At 34.8% G+C, this 20566-nt stretch overlaps 3 protein-coding genes and 1 non-coding gene across 6 annotated transcripts; all 4 read right to left on the reverse strand.

The window, feature by feature from the left end:
- Positions 1–2697: 2697 nt before the first annotated feature.
- LOC128039407 (U5 spliceosomal RNA) lies at positions 2698–2814 on the reverse strand. The gene has a single exon (XR_008193909.1). It is a non-coding gene; the product is annotated as a U5 spliceosomal RNA (small nuclear RNA).
- A 2670-nt stretch (positions 2815–5484) lies between these two features.
- On the reverse strand, positions 5485–7234 carry LOC105787901 (uncharacterized). Of its 2 annotated transcripts, none has more exons than XM_012614502.2 (2): positions 6929–7234; positions 5485–6595 (listed from the first exon to the last, which is right to left on the reverse strand). In XM_012614502.2, the coding sequence occupies exon 2, from the start codon at positions 6564–6566 to the stop codon at positions 5667–5669; it is 900 nt and encodes a 299-aa protein (XP_012469956.1). In that variant the 5' UTR covers positions 6567–6595; positions 6929–7234; the 3' UTR covers positions 5485–5666. The 2 variants fall into 2 exon arrangements, with proteins under 2 accessions (XP_012469956.1, XP_012469955.1); XM_012614501.2 differs by having other exon boundaries at positions 5485–6599.
- An 800-nt stretch (positions 7235–8034) lies between these two features.
- Positions 8035–10043, reverse strand: LOC105787904 (hypothetical protein). Of its 2 annotated transcripts, none has more exons than XM_012614507.2 (2): positions 9198–10043; positions 8035–8278 (listed from the first exon to the last, which is right to left on the reverse strand). In XM_012614507.2, the coding sequence occupies exon 1, from the start codon at positions 9950–9952 to the stop codon at positions 9212–9214; it is 741 nt and encodes a 246-aa protein (XP_012469961.1). In that variant the 5' UTR covers positions 9953–10043; the 3' UTR covers positions 8035–8278; positions 9198–9211. The 2 variants fall into 2 exon arrangements, with proteins under 2 accessions (XP_012469961.1, XP_012469960.1); XM_012614506.2 differs by having other exon boundaries at positions 8035–8281.
- Positions 10044–11771: 1728 nt separating this feature from the next.
- On the reverse strand, positions 11772–17382 carry LOC105789498 (uncharacterized). Its single transcript, XM_012616867.1, has 3 exons — positions 17113–17382; positions 11963–12357; positions 11772–11817 (listed from the first exon to the last, which is right to left on the reverse strand). The coding sequence occupies exons 1-3, from the start codon at positions 17380–17382 to the stop codon at positions 11772–11774; spliced, it is 711 nt and encodes a 236-aa protein (XP_012472321.1).
- Positions 17383–20566: the final 3184 nt, after the last annotated feature.

The raw sequence follows: 20566 nt of genomic DNA on the forward strand, positions 1-20566 counted from the left end.
TCATAACATTTGTAACCCTTTTTATTAGAAGCATAGCAAACAAAGACACATTTTTTTGCTCTAGGATCTAGTTTACCTTGGCTATGAAGATGAACAAAAACACTACACCCAAAAACTCGGAGGGATAAATCTGTGATCAATTTAGAGTTAGGAAAGTTATCTTTAAAAGACGGAAAGAAGTTCTATAGTTTAGAGTTTTACTAGGCATTCTATTAATAATATATGTAGTTGTTAACAAGGCTTAGCCCCAAAGATAATGTGGTACCTGACTAGTGAACATCAAGGCTTTAATTACTTCCAAAAGATGTCGATTTTTTCTTTCTGCAACCCTATTTTGTTGTGGTGTATTTGTACAAGAGCTTTGGTGGACTATACAATGTTTGGTTAAGAAAACACCTAATTGGTCACTAAAAATTTCCCCATCATTGTCACTCCGAAGTACTTCTATTCTCACACCAAATTGTGTTTTCACCATAGCATAAAAAGACTGAAACACATTTTTAACTTCAGACTTATCTTTTAATAAAAACACCCAACAAATGCGAGTATGATCATCAATAAATGTGACAAACCAGTGTTTTCCTGAAAAGTTGAGACTCTTGAAGGTCCCCAAACATCACTATGAATTAACGAAAAAGGTTTGGAAGCTTTATATTTTTGAGGTGGGAAGAATGACCAATGATGTTTAGCCAATTCACAAAATTCACAGTGATATGAAGAAGAACTTTTATTTTTAAATAGATTAGTTAACAAATATCTTAAATAGTAAAAATTAGGATATTCAAGCCTATAATGCCAAATCATAACCTTATCCAAACTAGAAGCAGAATTTAAACATAAAGTAGTTGTTGGTTGACTTAGATGGTCGTCGTCAAGAAAGTAAATTCCACTAGATTCTTTAGCATTGCCAATCATCCTCCCTGAGACTATGTCCAGAAATTTACACATAAAGGAGTCAAATAAACATGACAATTCGAGGACTGGGATAATTTACTGACGGATATGAGATTACAAGCTAGATTTGGCACATGGAAAACATCATGTAAAACCAAGGAAGGCGAAATTTTAACAGTACCTTTCCCGGCTATTGCCGAGAATGACCCATCTGCTACTTTGATCTTTTTATTTCTTGCACAAGGTGTGTAAGTTGAAAAAAGAAAATGACTACTATTCATGTGATCACTAGCTCCAGAATCAACGACCCACGTGTTTGTTTTACAAGGCTTGACATTGAAAAAAACAGAAAAATCAGTACCTGATTGGGCAAAGGAGGAAGAAGGATTATTGGATGAGTTAGGAATAGAAGAATTCATCCGAAATTGTGGTGATTGAAAAAGCTTGTGTAGATGCTCTAATTGTTCCTTAGTGAATGGAGACTCTTCTAGAGAACTTTTGCCCTCATAATTTTCATTAGTTGTTTCAATGGTAAAACTTTCTTCCTCTATTTGATTGCTGGATCTCTTATCTCCAGTGAAGGCTATTTTAACCATGATGCTACTAGAGATTTAACCTAGCTCAGATACCATGAAAGTTTTTAATAGAGCATTTAATAAAATTGTTCTCTCTTTTATCAACTAAACAATTGAATTTAAATAGAGAAAATAGTCATAACCTAATTGGAAAAATAATTCCCTTATTCTAATAGACTACTAAAAGATAAAATAAAGTATTCCTAGAATATCTCAAATGATTTATTCTAAGATTTATCTACCTAAATAACTTTGAAATATATCAAAAATATATGGTTTCACATATTTCAAATAGGGATAAAATACATCATGGAAAATAAAGAATGGATGCAATGTCTGGGGTAGCTTAATTGTAACAAAACAACATAATGAATGCAAAACTTGAACATCACAAATAAATACAGCAAACCCAATCTAACCTTAAAACAAATAATATAACCTTATTGTCTTTCATAATTTGGTTTTCCATCACACTGGTTGAGTTTATAACTGAATTAAGTGACTGAACTGCAAATATTGACATTTGTAGGTTTTGTGATAGAAAACCACGCTTGTAACTTGTTTCTTCTGTTTAACTACGGTCTACGGGTGTATTTGGTCATTGTCACTAGCTCGCTCCCGCTGAACCTCTTTTTGCTTTTAATATCCCACTGAACCCCTTCAATTCTATGGCATTGGGATATACGATGAAATTCTATAGCATTTTTCCACCAGACATATATTCGTCTACACCCTCACCCGATTCCGAGACTGTCTTTTAGCGGACTAATGCTCTATTTATCTCTCCTAACTTCAAATTTAATCTGTTATATGTGAGGAACTATGTTTGATGAATGTGTTCGGGAAAAATTATATAATCTTTTGCTAGCTATATTAAATCCTGGCTGGAAAATCTCGTCTCCTTTCTTATTAATACTCAGGCACATTATAGTTTATTCACTCACCCAACACTTCCTAGACCTTTCTTTCCCGATCAAAACTTGACAGTGGCATTATGGCAGAGAATATAAAAAATGGTTGCTCCTTCAATTGGCTTTTAACACTCTAGATATGAGGAATTATAGACGAGGGCAGGGACATCAGAAAGTACACTTTGGATATCAGTTTGTTGACTTAATTTCGCTTGTTATCTTAAAAACTTCTCAGCATTATATATAAATTTCCCGTTCTTACCAAAACATATGTTCCTAGAACATAAAAAATCCTTTGGTACTTATACTGGAATGGGGGCATCCAACAAGTAATACCCCTCCAAAAATTGGCGTATGCCGCTTATAGTGACGAGCACACGGTATTCTTTAGTAAAAGGCGAAAGAATAGTTCGCTCTGTTCTCATCACACGGCTTTGTGAATTTTTCACCATTTACAAGTTGCTTTATAAATAGGAGGAGAAGCTGCTGCTTGCTTTTCCGGTGCGATGTGGGACTTGACTTTATGGCAGTTTGATTTTTTTTATCACTCTTTTTAATGTTTCTTTATCCACTGTAATGCTGATTTATAATTAAACCAAGCTTTTAAATTTTTGGGAGGATTTTAACCTATTATCCTAAAGTAAAATATGAATACATTCTGCTCTCACAGTTAGCACGACTGCTACTAGACATGGGAAGTCTCAAAATTTTCACTATATTTGTATTTTTTTTAATCATTTTCCAATAGACAGCTGAAAGTCTAGATTTTGTTCAATGATTACTTTTGAAAACGAAGAGAGCTAAGAACCTGGAACGAATGCTTTAAGCGCACTTTTCTGCAGGCTAGTGGGAAAAATTAACAGTAACCAGTTCTTTACTTTAATACTGCTGATGTCCCCAAAATAGAATGACAAATGGCAATCAATATCCATCTGTTTGGGATAACAATACATCATGGAAAACCAGACTGGGTACAACATCTAGGGTAGCTTGATTGTTACAAAACAAACTTCATAGATTGAGAATGCAGAACCTGCACGTCAGGAATGAATAGAGCAAACCCAATCTAATCCACTAATAAATAGTAGCTAACACTGAAGTTAATCGCAAGTAGTAGTTTGTTTCTTTGGATATTCATTTAAAACTGGTGGATGTAATTCACCACGAACAACAAAAAATTGCTAAAAGTACAAAGTCAGTGGAAGGACCAATGATTCAGTGCATTAGTTTTAGATGTTTATCGAGTAAACAGATCTCTACAAATCGAACTCACAGTTCAGATTTTATCTTTTGTTTCATTATATAATTAAGTGGATCCTTTGCTATTGTGCTTCCCACATCTCTTTGAAAGTGGTCAAATGAGTACTAAATCAATGGTTTTAACCTTTAATCACCAATCTTCCAAACATGTAGCAAGTCATAAGCATGAAGCAACTAATAAAAGTATCCTGTTGGTAAACCATTTTGGTATCGCTGCAGCAGTAGCAACTCAACTTGTATAAACCGGGTGTTGTCGCGTATGAATGTCGAAAACCAACTACTTATTCTGTCATTGACGTTGACTGATAAATTGCTAGTAAGATCGGGAGGCAAAAAAGGAACTTGTAGGATGGAGTTCAGCTTGTTAAATGAGATATCTCCATCTTTGCTTGGACGTTTTATTGAAGAAGCGTTTTTGAAGACCAAAGTGAAAGAAGCGTTTTATTGCTTGGACGTTTTTAGAAGCAGTTGTGTTGAGGTTAGGAAAATTATAAGACCTAAACACTTTCATTGCTTGGCTTGCTGTACTTGATGGACTTTTCAATTAGAAGCGAACTTCATGCATAGCATGGGCTGCCAAGTAACCAGTGAACGTCCCCCATGCAGCACTGAAGAGGAAACTAGAGATCAATTTATTATTATTATTTTTTAAAATGCCAATTCTCAAACAGGTTTGGAATATGTTTCTTCAAGCATGTGAAGTTTGCTTTCAAATTGAACAATGGCAAGATGCAATGGCCTGGGCAATTCGCAGTTCAAAAGAAATTTTTGTATGCAAGCGTTCTTGAATGCGCTTGTCCATGGAAGTTTGAGATCTAGTCCTTCACTCTTGGCAAATCGCAAATCAATCGAAGAACCCTAAAACCCCAATACCTGAAGTTAGTTAATATCTGTCATGTCAAAGGGATACTAAAGTATGTTTAGCATCTATGTCTTGGACATAAATTTACACATGTTTATCATCATCACAGATCTCTATAGTGCAAGTACAATTAATATTTAATGTAACAGTTGGTGGCATCTTTTGTTAATAAAGATCACAGGTGGCATGTCAATTTCCAGAAGATATCAAACACCATTACTAAAAGTAATGGCACAAACCGAATGCTACCACAAACCCTAAAACCCTAAATGCTACCACAAACTGAAATGGCGCTTATTATTTACACTATTAAAATGATCAATTCATTTCAGGGTAACTGTAAAAGGGAAATAACCTAAAACTAGTGACATGGTGAAAAGTAAAAGCATGAAAAAGTTCCCACCAAGTCTAGGCACTTAAACAAATTAGAATACCTTAAACAACCATTGAAAGAACAGCAAGGGTGCATAATTTTTCATAACAAGTTGAACTCCAAAAATAGAGTTGAAGTGAATGGAATATAACATGTTAGGAGGCTGGTTAGGGTTAAATGGTGCAGACTTGTCTTTAAAGTTCATCATAGCTCATGTATGTCATCCATCCAAAAACTTTATTTGTTAGATTAAAAATACTATGGCCTCCCTTGTAGACTCAGAAAAAACTTGTTAAAGTGCCTGCAAAATGTTCTAAATATGCAAAAGACTAACGGCAGTATCAGTCATCCGATGTTGAGTAGCACTTCACTAAGTTAACAATTCCGGTTTTATTTCAAAACTAAACTAGTAAGATGCTGACTGCTCGAAAAAGCATCAGGGGAAAACCAACATTTTTTCTTATAATCTCAAGCATCACCCAACAAGTGAGGTATGAAAGCACCAGCAACAAGGACAAATGAAAGCTATCACAAGATTAACAACAATATCAATGTAACCAAATCCAGATACAAAACCATGACTCTAATAGGTGTAAACAACATCTCAAGTTGCAAATATAAAGAATTTTCCTGCTCTTTTCCACATAAAAACCAAGTTGCATATGGGAGAGTAATTCTTGAAACTCAATTTTCACATAAAATCTAAAAGCAATCTAACCAAAACAGAAAGGTCATATAATTCGATATCAACGAAGTCCAAATTAAAAGATACAACATTACCAGCATCTATTCTACCGATGGATATTAAGCATGTCCTTGGCTTCACTCTGCTCCTCCAACAGCCCTTCACTCGCATACTTACTTAAAAGCTCCATCTTCTTCCTTTCAACAACCATCCTCTCAATCTCCTTCTCATCAGGCAATGGCACGTGCACGACAAATTCCCTCTCCTTATCCTTCCTCTCTTTCTCCTCCCTCTCCCTCCTCTCCTCCTCCACCACATCCTCCTCTTCCTCAAACAAAACCTCTCTCGCAGCAGCTCCCACGCTAACCACCTCCTTCGCCCCTCTCCTTGCCTCTCTTCTAATCTCCTCCACTCTCCGCCACTCTTCCTCGGCTTCAGCCCTCATCTTTGCCTCAGCTGGCCCCTCCACTCTAGCTAAAACTCCATCCTCTTCATCCCTATACCCATAATAACTCGCATCAATCCTCTTATAAATATCATATCTAGTTCTCCTCTTTCGCAACTCCGGCGGCTTCTCAAACAACTCCCTAACTCCCGGCAACTTCTTCGCGGCTCCGAAATACCGATACCCAGGGCCACGGCCGCTGGGGTTTGGAACATCCACTATATTCCCTTCTAAATCTGTCATTTTAGGGGCGTGTTTGGCGTAATTCGGGCCGCCAAGTTCAACGATGCGCCGTTCCCAGTGTGACTTCTCTCGTATAAGCTTATTGATCTCGTCGTTAAGGTCGCGGAGTCGATGTTCTCCGAGGCCTTCATTCTGAATCTCAGCGACCTTGCGGCCAATCTCTCGCATGATTTGTTGACGCCATTTGTCGGCCTCAGCAAGGTCACGGCACTCAGAGGCGAGGAAAGGGCGGCGTTCTTTGGGCTTCTTTTTTTCCTCGGCTTTTAGGGCTATGAATCGATTGAGCATCGACTGGGCTTTCTCTTCGTTTCGAGCCATATTGTGATTGAGGGTTTCGGAACCAAGAGCTAGCTTTTGAGAAAGTTTAGCAAATGAGAGTCAGAAAAGCTTTAACCGCTTAATCTCCAAATAAATAACTCAGTGCAGACAGAAAAAGGAACAATGTAAAAATTGCTAATTAAGTTCCTCGGTATTCTCGGCAACCAAACAGAGGTTAAAGTAACAATAGTTACATGAAAAAATAAGAAATAAATTTACCATTAAATGTGCACAACAGATTAGAAAAAAACTGAAAAAGTATGAAGGCAAGGCCAATATTTCTCTAGACCTTATCATTGAAATGGCTCCATTTACCAAAAGAAAATCAAATTTAATGAAAAACAAAGGATTTTGAAATTCACCTGCCCTGAAACGTGAGCTGAAAGTGAGACGTCTTAAAACTTGAAACGTTTCAGAAAGAAATGGCAAGTCTGCTCGCTCGATCCGTATTAAAATTATAAAGCCTCCAGCGGGTGTGTGGTGGGTTGGTAGTGACTGCCTGACTGGTGAACGATGATGGTGGTGGCCGGTGGATGTTGGAGTGGAGAAGGAAAAGTTATTTTGTTAGGGATTTAGAAATTAGCTGTTAGGGATTAGAAATTGGGGGAGTCGGCTGAAGAGGAAAAGGAAAGAAGCGGTAGACAGGCATGTGATTCGGGCCGGGCTTAGGATAAAAAAGCTTTATCTGAGGATCGGTTTATTTAAAAAATGGATTATTTATTTATTTATTAAAATTTACCTTTTAGAATTATATTTTTGTTCAAATTTTTTTATTTTTCAGATAAATTTTCGGATTTAAACAGATCATTTGAATCATGATTAAGTCTAATTATAACTAAAACTCTAGAAGAATTAAAATTGAAACATGATAAACCAGCCAAAAAGAGTGAAGGAAAGAGAGACCTCCGAATCGAGATTTGTAACTTGGTTATGATTTTGATAGTTCGTGCAAGGTGCATCTCTGATACTTCTATTTTTTAAAAGAATTTTATCTCTCCACTTTAGAAATTAATCTCTATATTTCATTGGTAAATCCAAAAACTGATAAGTTCATCCAATCTTTTGCTAATGTTACTAATCTTTATTAATTCCTTGAATTTTTAAGACTAAGTCAACATTTTACGTCAAAGTTTAACTATGTTATCTAATTGAATTATTTTAAGTTTCTGTAAAATAAAATTCTGACAAATTAAAAAAGAAGAAATTCTCAATTTTATAAATTGAAAAAGGAAAAGTTATAATTAAACTTTTTTTTCTTTAACAATTTTTTTCCCTTAATAGTGATCCAACCCCAGTCTTAATAATCAAGCTCTTAAGTGAGAATCATGATCCCCTTGCAGAACAAAATTCTAAGCTTCTACACGAGAAGAGACTAAATAAAATTTAAGACACCCTTAGTAGGAGGGACTAGATAAAATTCAAGACATCCCTAGTATGATTAATACGGTAAAAGAAAAACAGGCGTCAATAATTCAAGCTATCAGATTATTATAGCAAGCAAGTCCTCAAAGAGGAAATAATAATCGTAAGTTGCTGCCTATGCTTGGATCACAACACATCATGCTAGTTTCAACGTTAAACCGGAAAATATGACATTGCTCAATTTCAATGTTGAATACTTCTTGTTTTGAGACTCATTGCCATCAGAGAAAATCACACTACATTGCAGCCATAATTGATCATCAGTTTCACGAGTGAAGTTTGTCCCTTGCCTACTGCAGCCACAAAAGATCTAGTTAGAAAAACATTCATTATAACAAAGGAGGCATAGAAATTGGCAGGTTGTTGATACAGGTTCCTAGCAATTAATATAGTAAATATACTTTCAAGATACCTACATCATATACTCGCCAGACCAATTCCTACTACACCAAAATATACCCTGCTCATGTTCATTTTTACGGGTAATAAGTATATGTGCAATACTTGGATTGTTAACTGTCGAGCAAATTTTTACAATAAAAATAGATGTCTAATCCACACAGGCACACATGCAATGCGCGCCCACATACACAGGATGACATTCGAATATATCACAAATTGGAAGTCAGATTGAACAAGAAGATGCCAATACTACAAAAACTTAGACATGCCAAATGGCAAACGTGACCAATAACAGGAAGCACCAATTGGAACTCAGCCAGAGCAAGAAACAATTTATTTATAACATAACTTGATCAAAAATATTGTTGTAATTGAGCATCGAAGGCTTAGTATCCAACACAGTCGAAACCTATGTTTTAAACAAAACTATGAAGTAGTCTTTGAATGGTAGCAAGTAAAACCGTCAATCAATGCCATATGAATTCTATCCTATGGTTCTACCTTCAATGAATCAATTTCAAGTCCAGAGATTAGTGAATGATAGTGCAATAAAAAAAGCACGTTATTTGTTTAAGTAAGATTGAAAGTGTTGCATAACTGATATAATCAAACCAACAAAACTCACTCACTCATATTTGGATTTTAAGTCCTAATTGGTTTAAATTCAACTCCCAGCCCCCCCCCCCCCCAAAAGAAGAGTTCCATATACATTCACTTCAAGTTGAATTTTTAATAAGAAAAAAAACAGCATTACTTAAAACACTTAACGATTCATCAATAACCTAATGAAGAAAAAGGTTAAAATACCTTCCACCTCGCCTTCACCTAAGCTTCTGCTTGGTGGAACTTTTCTTAGCCGCTTCCTTAACCTTCTCAATATACCCTTCAATAGGTGGAGTCAAAGACGCCATCAATCGATTTGCCGGAAACGGGGTCAAATCTGGTATCATAGCCGCCTCCTTAAGTTTCTCCGGCAACGCTTCAATTGCCTCCTTTTTCATTCTCAACAAATTAGTCTCAGCAGCCTGCCTTGCCCTATGCTTCCTCATCAAAACCCTACTATACTCCTTGGCCAATCTCCGGCCATCCTCCACCGTCAGCTCATATTTGGGTATCTTATCAGCATCGACAAGGCCCAATGTAATCAAATCCAGCCCCGGAGTTCCCATAATCATAGGCTCGTCAGGGACTCCCATTGCCTTTCTTCCTCCCTTCTTCAAAATCTCCATTTCCCGTTGCCGCTCCTTGCTTATTAATCCCAATTTTTCCCGTTCGGCTTCGCGGGCTCGCTCTTTCGGTGAGAGGTGACGGACCGGCGTGGGTGCATTGAGGCATTGGTCGTAGAGTTTTTGCTTCTCGTCGGGGATTCTGCCGCCTTTGGGGAGGGAATCGTCGAGAGAAGCGCCGCCTTTTCCTTTTTTAGTGGAGATTTTGGAGCGTTTCAAAGGTTGGCCGGCTTTGAGTTTGGATTTGCCTTTGGCGGTTCCACTGACGGTGCAGCGTTGGAGGAATTGGTGAGTCAGAGTTGTTAGAGGTTTGGGGTTTTTGGCGATTCGGATCATTGTGTTTCCGGTAGGTTTAAGGGTTCTAACAAAGAACCTAATGAAGGGATAGAAATAGAGAAGGTGAACACACCGCCCGGGCCCTTAGTTCTTTTGGATGGACTGTCTTTATTTATAATTAGTGTAAAAATAAATTATCAATGAAATTGAATATTGGAACGATATTAAGCGTGAGATAAAAAAAATGTTAAATGCACTATATTAAAAATAAACCCCAGGGCCTTAATTTTTCATTTTTTCTCATTTATCATTTTAAGTTTACCTAATTTTATTTTTTCTGTTTTAATGAGTTAGCATTGTAGTGAAACTTGTTTGTGTTGTGATTTCCATGTAAAAAATGTTAGAATCCAAAATAATGGTAAATTACACCAACAATCACTTAACTTTGGGGTAACTGATAAAACAGTCACTCGGGTTTCAATTTAGTACTCAACTTTCGAAAAATAACAAAATAATCCTTTTAACCATTTTCTGTTACAGACATAACGAAAAAGTGACATGGTAGATGACGGATTCCTTGTTGTCTTTAACCATCCGGCTGGCTGGTTAGCAGCAATTTAAGTAGCCTTTAGCACCAATTTAGGGTTTAGGCAGCAAAAGAAGAAAAAGAGACAAAGAAGAAAAGAAGAAGAAGAAAAAGGAGAAAAGAAAAAAATAGAGATGCCAACTGTGATTTCGGTGTGCTATTGTGGAAACCCAGCCAAATTAAACACGTCTTGGTCCAATGACAACCCAGGTATGAGGTTTTTTAGTGTAAGAAGTTTGGGAGTGGGTTTCGAAAACCATGTCGTTTTTTCACCTAGTTTGATCCACCATTGACACCATATTCATGATTGTGTTGTTGGGTCTTTTGAAAAAGGTGAGGACATTAGAGGATGCAAGGAGGAGGGAGAGAAAAACATGGGTTTTGGTGCTTGTATTTGTAATATTGTTGTTGTTTTTTAAACCTTAAACCAATTTATGTGATAGTTGGTGTTCTTGTTGTTGTTAGCACTGCAAACCAGCTTATGTGGCTGTTGGTATACTTTTTTGTTATTCATTCATGGTGAGTGGAAACTAAGGGTCCTAAATGTAATGGTCTATAAAGGGTAGAAATTTGCTTACAGACTTGAAAGTTGCAAGACTAATTGTAATGGGAGAGTATTTGGATATTGTAATGGTCCGGTATTCTTACACATTTGTATTTCATTTCATTTCATTTCATTTCATTTCATTTCATTTTCTAAATGTTTAATCTTATTTTAAGACTTGAAAGTGTATTTGGTTATTGTTTGGCAGCTTCTTATATTGCATGGATCAATGCTCATATGTTAGAAGAGATAAAACAGATGAAAAAAAAAAACAAAAACACATTGGTGAGCATTAAACTTCTTTCATATATTAAGGCCAAACTATTTACAAAAGGAATGACAAACTATTGCCAAATTTGCCTACAATTCAATACAATTGAACAAATTTGAAGTTTACAAAAAATTTCACTGACTATATGCCTAAGTTTAGATAACTGTAGAAATCATAGGCAAATTTACAAAAAAAAATAATTTGCCTAAGATAAGAAATCAGTAGTAGGTATAGGCAAATTTACATAAGTTCAAAAAGTTTACAAAAAAAAATTTATTCACAATGTCATCATTGGTCTGTCACAAGTGACTCTTGAGTAGAAGGCATCCATCTAACAGTGGTTGGTTTCCTTTGAATGGAAGCTTTTCTCTTGGGGTAACATCTTGTTGGTGAGTTGGGGTAGTTTGTCATTGAGTTGAGGCAACCTCCTGCTGAGTTAGGGTAGTCTCTTGCTGATTTGGGGTAGCCTATTACTAAGTTAGGGCAACCACTTGGTTGTGGGCACCAATTTTGTGTCTTTTAACCTATAGGAACAAGTGAAATCCATCAAACAAATTAAATTTATAAGTAAAATAATAAAGCAAAGACAAATGACTTATTGGAATGTTTTGGCCAACATCCCATTTGCAACTCCTCTTATTGTGGCATATTTTGTTGCATTTATTGCACCTCATTTCCACCCCTCTCTTGGTCAGCCTTTCTATTGTTTGTGGTTCATCAAGTTCTTTCCTTCTCACCTTAGTAGGTTTGCTAGGTGGCTTTTTTAGTGTAGGAGGTAGTATTGGCAGCATGTTTGGCACAAACGCCCATTGTTTAGGACCCCTTACTGGCTTTATGAAGTTGGAGTAAATGGCAAGTTGGGTTTGCTTGGTGTACCAGGTTTGTACATAAGTTTCTAGGAACTCATCTTTTAGATGAATAACAACCACTGCATACATGCAAAAGATGCCAGTAAGATCCCAATTCCTGTAGGAGCAGGAATTCTTAACTAAGTCCACCATACGCTGACTGCCTGGACCACATTCAACCTGATACCTATCCCCATTAGCATGTGATGGAACAAACTAAAACACAGTCACTAAAACAAAACAACATTTGATCAACCTTACCAACAATCATACACAAGGCATAAATATATTAAAAAATGGCATAATAGAGGCATACATGTATTGGTCCAATAGCATGTGATCAACCCCACCATCAATTATACACAAGGCAGAATAAAGGCATCAATATATTACAAAGGGTAAATTCACCTCAATGAATCTTTGATATTGACATCCAGCTTTTTCTTGATCTTTGGACACAATATTGTAACAGCCTATTTTCTAGTGGTGTCAAAAAATGTGGTTTCGAGACCACAGTTCTTACGTGATAGTCCATAAATATTAATTTAATAGTTATAAATTCATTAATGTCATATTAAATTTTTGTTGGGAAATTTTATCGTTTAGTTAGTTAATTATTTAAAAAGGACTAAACCGTAAAAAAGTGCAAAAATTAAGAGATATTAGTGATTTGGTTTAAATTGTCTTTATGGAATGATTGAATGGTTCTAAATGGCAATTAATCCATTTTAGTTTTAGTGGACGGTAATAGTTTAATAAACTAAGATTTTCTTAAGAAATTATTATTAAAAAAGTAATGTTAAAGTAATGAAATATATTAGATAAAACAAAAGAAAAGTGGAATTGGTCATTGTCTTCTTCTTTCTTTATTTTGCCGAAACACCATTTTTGGAAGACTTAGGAGCTTCGGTTTGTGCTATTCTTGGATGCATATGTAAGTGTATTTTAGTTTATTTTTTCATGATTTGTATGTTTTTGAGTTAGTTGAAATGGTATTTATCTAGTATAGGGACTAATTTATGAAATTGATTAAGTTTAGAAAAATGTCCATTGATGTTATTGAAGTTTATTGATATCTATGTTTTTGGTTGAAGTTAAATGATGAATTTTAGCTATTTTGTAAAGTAAATTAGAGTGATTTTTAAGATTAGGGATAAAATAAATAGAATGTTAAAATTATTAGGCTTTTTTGAGAAATTTTAGCATGAGTAGGGGATCGTTTGGAGTGGTTAAAATTCGGTTCTATGGGAAAAAAAGGGGTTAATTTTAGAAATAATCATGTTTTGGTCTTTGGGGACCAAATTGTGTAAAATGTAAAGCTTGGGGCTAATGTGTAAATATTGTAAATAAGAAATTAAATGTATTAAATTGAATAGAATGTGAAATTGAGGCTAATAATTGAAATACATTATATTATAGATCAAGATCAAACTGATAATCGAGGAAAGGGAAAGGTTGTTGATTAGTCATTGAATGTTTGTTGTTTGTACGGTTAAAGTTTAGTATAATTTAATTATTAAAGTGCTTGTGGATTAAAAAATATTAATTGACTTGAAATTATTGAATTGTGATAAGTGAATTGATTTGGGAAAGAAATTGTATTAAATGTTGTTAAATGATAAATATGTGAGCCGATGAACGTAGGATAGGATACAACTGGCATGCCAATAGGTTATATCGCGCGCTGTATGGGATTGGTTGATGTTGAGATGATGATTATGATTTCATTCATGTTTACTGAATATACTAGAGTTTAGCTTTTGTTGTGAACTATCGTGTTATATTACAGTATTTCAGGGACGGATGTAAAGCCTACGGGTTTGGCACTTGGTGCCGAGGTGTGTTTCGGAGGGATGTTAGCGTATGGCCTTGGCACTTAGTGCCTAAGTGTGTTCTTAGTTGGTGATGGGCATCGAAACCAACAAATATAAATTCTTACACTCTAACTTAATTAAATAGTAGTATAGAGTAATAGGGTCGATCCCACAGGGATTGGATTACTAATTTTTCTATTTTCGTGACCAAATTTCTGAGTCTAGGCAGTTGTCGTGCCTTCAACCTGTGTGTGCAAAACTGTAAAATAAATGAAAGGGGGAATTTAGTTGATAGAGAAAATAAAATAAACAAAAATATAATAAAATAAAATAAAAAACATTTTTGAGATTGCAAATAAAATTAAGTGAATTAAATTAAATCGGGGAACTAAATATATTAAAACTTAGCCTCAGCCTCAGTATCCAAACTTGAACCGATCCTTAAAAAATGGTTTTTCCCTTCCAACCGATAAGTTGGTTATAGCGGTTGAGGACGCCTTAACTGCCAACTTTTTCTCTTATAGTCAGTTCTGGTACGACTTGCAAATCGACCCTTGTCGAATTTTTAACCATGTAGCTCGTGCCCGTAATTTAAGATTTTACAGCCTTATGATCTAGAAAGCCTAACTCGAATTAACGACCTCAACCTCGTAGGTCGTTTAAATCTGATCACTATCTCCCTTGACGGAATCCAACTAGCTTTTTCTAATTGGACACACCAATTTGTTCGCGAGAATTCGAATACAGCACGGCCGACTCGGCTTCCCAACTGTACACCAAACAACTCCAGCCCAACGCATGCTTTTTGAGTTGAAATCAAATCAACTTTAAGGGACGAATTTGTACTATCCCATATACTGGAGAGATAGCGAGTACCGAATTGAAAAGTTTTTAGTGTGGGTTCATATCTCACGATTATATTGTCAGAGCAATAACCAAACTAAAGCTAAAACGGACTTAGCTAAGCATGAAGATAATCATGCTAGTTGGTGTATGAAAATGATCTTTAATGGAATTGGTGGAAGGTGGAAAGGGAGAGGGGCTTAAGAAAAAAATTACTCAAAATGTTGAAATGGAAAAAATGAATAGTAGTATGGAAAAAATGTCCGATCTTTATCCAGCCAACCACTAAATCTTCAATCCTTCAAGTTGGCCCTCCTTTTTTCTTTTCGTTCCAATTTAGCCCTTTTTTATGATTTTGAATTTCGACACACCAATTTCATTCCTGATAAGAAAAAATCAAGTTTTGTAGCATCTTATTCGATAATTAGCCAAAAATAAATACATTAAAAACACAAATTTATCTTACTATCAGTTGGTTAGCTCATTTGAGTGATTTGGTATGTTTGGCTGGTTAACCAAGTATCCAAATCCATTACAACGTTCATCGGGTATAGTTAATGCTATGACATATTTGATTGAATTGATTCACTCATATACAAGTTTATGATTCACCTGTGATTTGGTTATGAATGGTAAGATTATGATTTATGAGATTTCTATATTATGTATTGATTAAGTTTATTCGGTAAGTTAATTGTTTAATCCGTGGAACTTACTAAGCTTAAGTAAGCTTACTTGTGTTTCTTTTATTTTTATTGCTTTCTTGTAGATTTGTTTTTGAGGCTTCAGGCGATTAGATCGACTTCAAGAATCACACTATCCAGAAGTCTACCAATAGTTTTTTTTAATGTTCGTTTTAGGTTATATGACATGTAATAGGTGAATTGAATTTATGGTAGTAAGTGTGAAGTTAATAGTTGGATGATGCTTGTCTGTGATGGATTTTGAGCACATGTAAATATGTTTTGATTTGGTATATGTGTTAGTTGGAAATTGTTTGGTATTTTAGTATAAGACTTATTGAATGTGTGAATATTTGCATGGTAAATTAAGAATTGAAAAGAGTGGTGTTTTGGTATGAAATGATAAAGGGGTTTGAGTACTTTAAATATGTAATTATTTTTGTTTTGAAAAACGTTATTTTAGTTTGGATATTGAATTGTGGTGTCAATGAGGACACATTGGTTAGTCTTGTAGGTGTTTGAATAGGTGAATTTTGGCATGAATTGAACTTTTGAAGATGATATTTTACCATTTTAGAAACAAGTATCGATACTTTGGCATTTGGTATCGATATATTGACCATATGAACATTTTTAGAACAAATAGAATGCCAAAATGGTATTGATTTTTATTTGAGTATCGATACGTTTTCATAAACTATCGATACCCTAACATAAATATCGATACTATTGTTTTGTAAATAAAATAATATTCAATTTTGGTATCTATTTTCAAAAAGGTATCGTTCAATATCGATGCCAACTATGGATTTTCAATATTTTCATTAAAACTTTAGAAATTTTGTAAACCTATCATATTTTATGCTTGGATTTTACAATTAGGTACTTTTAGAGTTTTAAGCTTATTATGTTTGATTATTTAGAATATCAATTAACAATAAGTAATTATTGTTTAGTAAATGAATATTGGTTGTGGAATGTTACTGTAGCATCTATTTACTCTGATCCGATGACCGGGCCGAGTAAGGGGTGTTACAAAGATTCCTTTACTTTTCTCAGATTCTTCTTTCTTCTTGACAATAAGCAACATAACCTTGGTCCTAATTGTTTCCATCATGGTTAAAATAGGTTTCCTCTTGCTTCCAATATCACCTACTAGTAAACAACATAAAGGATTAGTGAACTGCATGTCATTAATGATTAGTAAGTAACATAAAAAAATAGGGGTTTACCTTGTTAAAGCATTTAGAAAGATTATTCACCAACATGTAAGACTACCTCCTAATTGAGAACTGGGACCTTGATCAGTGAGTAGGGTTCTTTTCCTTCAACTAATCATAAGCATGCTGATTGGTATTCTTCAGTTTAGCCATGACATCCTCAAAATCCCTTAGAGTGCTTGCTCTAACAGCTTTCCAAAGAAAATCTTTCAATTCCTTTGTTCAGAAACTAGCTTTCTTGAAATTGGCATGTAGGTGTTTAACACAGTGTCTTATTTCTGCATTAGGAAACAACATATATATTGATTCTAAAAGTCCCTACAAATAGAACAAAATTAGTTTAATTCCTTTTACATACCATAAACCCTAAATAGAAACAACATAAAATAAAGTAGACAAATTGAGTTTTACCTTTTGTTTCTCAGACATGAAAGATATCTGGTATGAGCTCACAATTTCCAAGTCTAATGTGAGCAACTCTAAGAACCAGAGCCATGATGCTTGGTTTTCACTTTCGACTGCAGCATATGCAATAGGACAGATGACATTATTTGCATCTATCCCAATAGCTTCCAGTAGATATCCACCAAAGTAGCCCTTCAAGAAACATTCATCTAAACCTATTATCCTCCTACAACCAACCCTATAGCCATCTTTGCATGCCTGTAGACAGACATACATCCTTTGAAACAACCTGTTATCCAGAAAACAAATTGTTGTTGTTCCCACATTTTGGGTCCTAACCTCCAACAAATACTCATAAATCATCTCATATTGAGCCTTATGAGCTCCTTCAATGTAACACCCCTAACCTATATCCGTCGCCGAAATAGGGTTACAGAGCATTACTGAATAAACATAACCTAACTCATTCATTTCTAAACATTTCAATAAACATAGCACAATATAATTTTATACATGCATATTGCCCCTAATTCAAGCCTTTGAAGCCTTAAAATTACTTTAGAAATGATTTGGGACTAAATCGATAACATTTGAAAAATTGAGGAAAAAGTTAGAAAATTTAACTCTGAGGGTCACACTACTGTGTGGCGTGTCAGATGTGACTCACAATTTGAGACACACACTGTCTCGGTCAGTACAACTTTTGAAATAGGGCCACAGCCGTGTGTCCCTATTCGTGTCCTCACCCGTGTAACTAACTGACTTGCACCTTAATCATTCAACATGTGACACACGACCATGTCACCAAGCCGTGTGTCTCACACGGCCGAGTCACACCCCCGTATCTCTGGTCGTGTGGACCTAAATTGTACCTTAAACAACAAGTTTACCATTTCAAGCTTACTTGGGCCTTAAGCAATTCAAATACCAAGCATTTAACCTATTCAAAATACGATTAAACATACTCAAAACTTGCCAAAAACAATCATCCTAAGTGCCTAACCAATGTGCCCTAATTGATACCACATTTTATATCATCAAGATACATCAATCATGCATCATCCAAATCAAAGTTTAAAGTATGCCAAAATCACTCAATTTAGCCTAACATAAAGCTACTTAAGACATCAAGCTTTAAGTTTCATACACATATCAAGCCTTTGGTCAAAACACACACTAACATTTAGTTTCGAATATAAAAATATACTTATAACTTAATTTACATCATACTCACAAAACAACTAAAAACCAAAGACATCATAGGTACATGCCATTACAAAATTAAACATAACCACACTTAAGATCGGGATTGTTGTTGAATGCTGAGTTGGCGATCATAAGAGAGTACCTAACCTGCACACGGAAAACAAAACCACACGCTGAGTAAACCTCAGTGATATTTCTATAATTCGTACATTTTAAAACATAATATGATACATGAATGCTCAAATTGAATTATATCACCATACTACCATCTAAACATACAATTACAAGATATCACCATTTCAATTTCATGAATTTTATCACATTATTTCATGCTATACCCAATTTTCACAAGCATTCACACCACTTGCTGTATAAATTGTTTTGCATAGATCAATCAACAATTTACTTATATTATGGCACAAACCAATCCACTTAAGCAAACTTCACTTATTCGAATAACCACAAGTATATTTAAAACATTTGAATTTATTTCACAACTTTAATAATTTAACTCAAGAATATATCATGTCTTCTAATGAATAAATGTATATACATAAGTAAATATAATATTCTTTAGTAATACCTATAACCACCCTTCTTAGATGATTCATAAAACCTTACTGTATAGTGCAGTTGATACACAACACCCGGTGCCTAGCGGATAACTGTGAAAGAGTTTGCCCCCAGTGCTAGTCGGATAAATAGACGAATGTCTGCCTAACACTAGTAAGATAAATTGATGAAGTTGCACCCAGCGCTAGTCAGATAAATCGACAAAATAATTAGTGAGCCCAGCTCTAGTCAGATAAGTTGCTATGTGCTGATTCCACCGGGTACCATTGATTATAAAGGTGGTTGCTATGTGCTGACTCCACCAGAAATCATTGAAAATAAAGGTGGTTGCTATGTGCTGATTCCACCGAATATAATTGATTATAAGAGTGGTTCTATGTGCTGATCCACCGTGTAACGGTTATTATTCCGAAGTGATCATCAGGAAATTAGCTAAGTGAAAATACATGTGATCACGTAACGATTAAGTGTAATCGAATAAGACCATGTGATGAACAATGTGTTCGATATTTAATCGACCCTTTGGTACAATGAAATGAAGTAATGAAATTATGAAAGAGTAAATTTAACAACAAAACAGTTTAGGACAGCAACAGTTGTGTGACTTTGAAAAATCACTAAAAATAGTGGAAATTGAATTAGAAGCTGAATGAGACGTGGAATTAAAGATGAATGAGTCTATTTTCTTATATGTTGAGATATTTGAATTTGAGTGAGAAAGGGTCAGAATGATTTTGGAATCCCCTGTTCTAAATTTGGAAAATTTTTAAAAATTGTAAAAAAATAATTATGGCCTGAACTTTATATTTTTAGAATCCTGAATGAGTCCATTTTCAAAAGAAACAAACTAGAACATTATCTGAATTTTGTACAATGAGATATTTAATTTTTAGTGAAGAGGGGTCAGAACTGTCGAATAGTGAAACAAGGGAAACTTTAAAGAATAAATTGTACTTATTGGTTAAGCCAAAAATTTTGAAAATTTTATGATAATAATATATGTGAGTCTAGTTTTGGGTAAAATTAACAAATCTTAATTTGGAGCTCTTTAGCTCGAGATATAAATAAATCATTGACTCTGACTCTGACAGTCAGCTTGAATTTACATATGGGAAAATAGTGAAAGTATGTATAATGTTGTTTAAGTGTGTTATACACATTAAGGATGAGGAATGGAGAGAAGATGGAGGAAAAAATTGGGAAATATATGAATGATTTGTGTATAATTGGTAATAGCTCGATTATAATTGATAAACAATGAAATAGAAATGACGCATATATTTGTGCATTATTGGTCATGGTTTAAGCTCATGTGGGAAAATAAAGTTTCATAGCGTGTGTGTATGGTATATTTGGTATATGATTTGGAATGAAGTAATGTCATGAATGGGTATTGAGTTAACACATGTTAGTAAGTTGATACATGAATAAATATTGTGCTCATCCATGCTTATAATGCTTATGTTATATGTTTATTTGGCTGCCATATTTGGTATACATGCTTAGGCTTTGGCCAAGTTGTGGCGGGATTATGCCACGTTAAATCTATGAGTTATGCATCGAAATAGTAAGTGCCTAAATGGAAATATGCTTGTGATCATGAAAGGGGAGGTAAGGTTTAAATTATGTAATCTCTAGTGAAATGGTTTATCATGTGGTTAGTTCCAAAAAGAATTATGTT

The sequence above is a fragment of the Gossypium raimondii genome, chromosome 2 (assembly GCF_025698545.1).
Source record: "Gossypium raimondii isolate GPD5lz chromosome 2, ASM2569854v1, whole genome shotgun sequence".
In the NCBI taxonomy this organism is placed as follows: Eukaryota; Viridiplantae; Streptophyta; class Magnoliopsida; order Malvales; family Malvaceae; genus Gossypium; species Gossypium raimondii.

Coding starts and splice junctions, on each gene's coding strand:
- LOC105787901 (XM_012614502.2), bottom strand. CDS start 6,566: ATGGCTCGAAACGAAGAGAAAGCCCAGTCGATGCTCAATCGATTCATA.
- LOC105787904 (XM_012614507.2), bottom strand. CDS start 9,952: ATGATCCGAATCGCCAAAAACCCCAAACCTCTAACAACTCTGACTCAC.
- LOC105789498 (XM_012616867.1), bottom strand. CDS start 17,382: ATGTATGTCTGTCTACAGGCATGCAAAGATGGCTATAGGGTTGGTTGT. Junction 12,358..17,112: donor TCATGTCTGAGAAACAAAAG/GTAAAACTCAAT, acceptor ACTGTGTTTTAG/TTTGTTCCATCACATGCTAA. Junction 11,818..11,962: donor AAGAGAGGGGTGGAAATGAG/GTGCAATAAATG, acceptor TTGTTCCTATAG/GTTAAAAGACACAAAATTGG.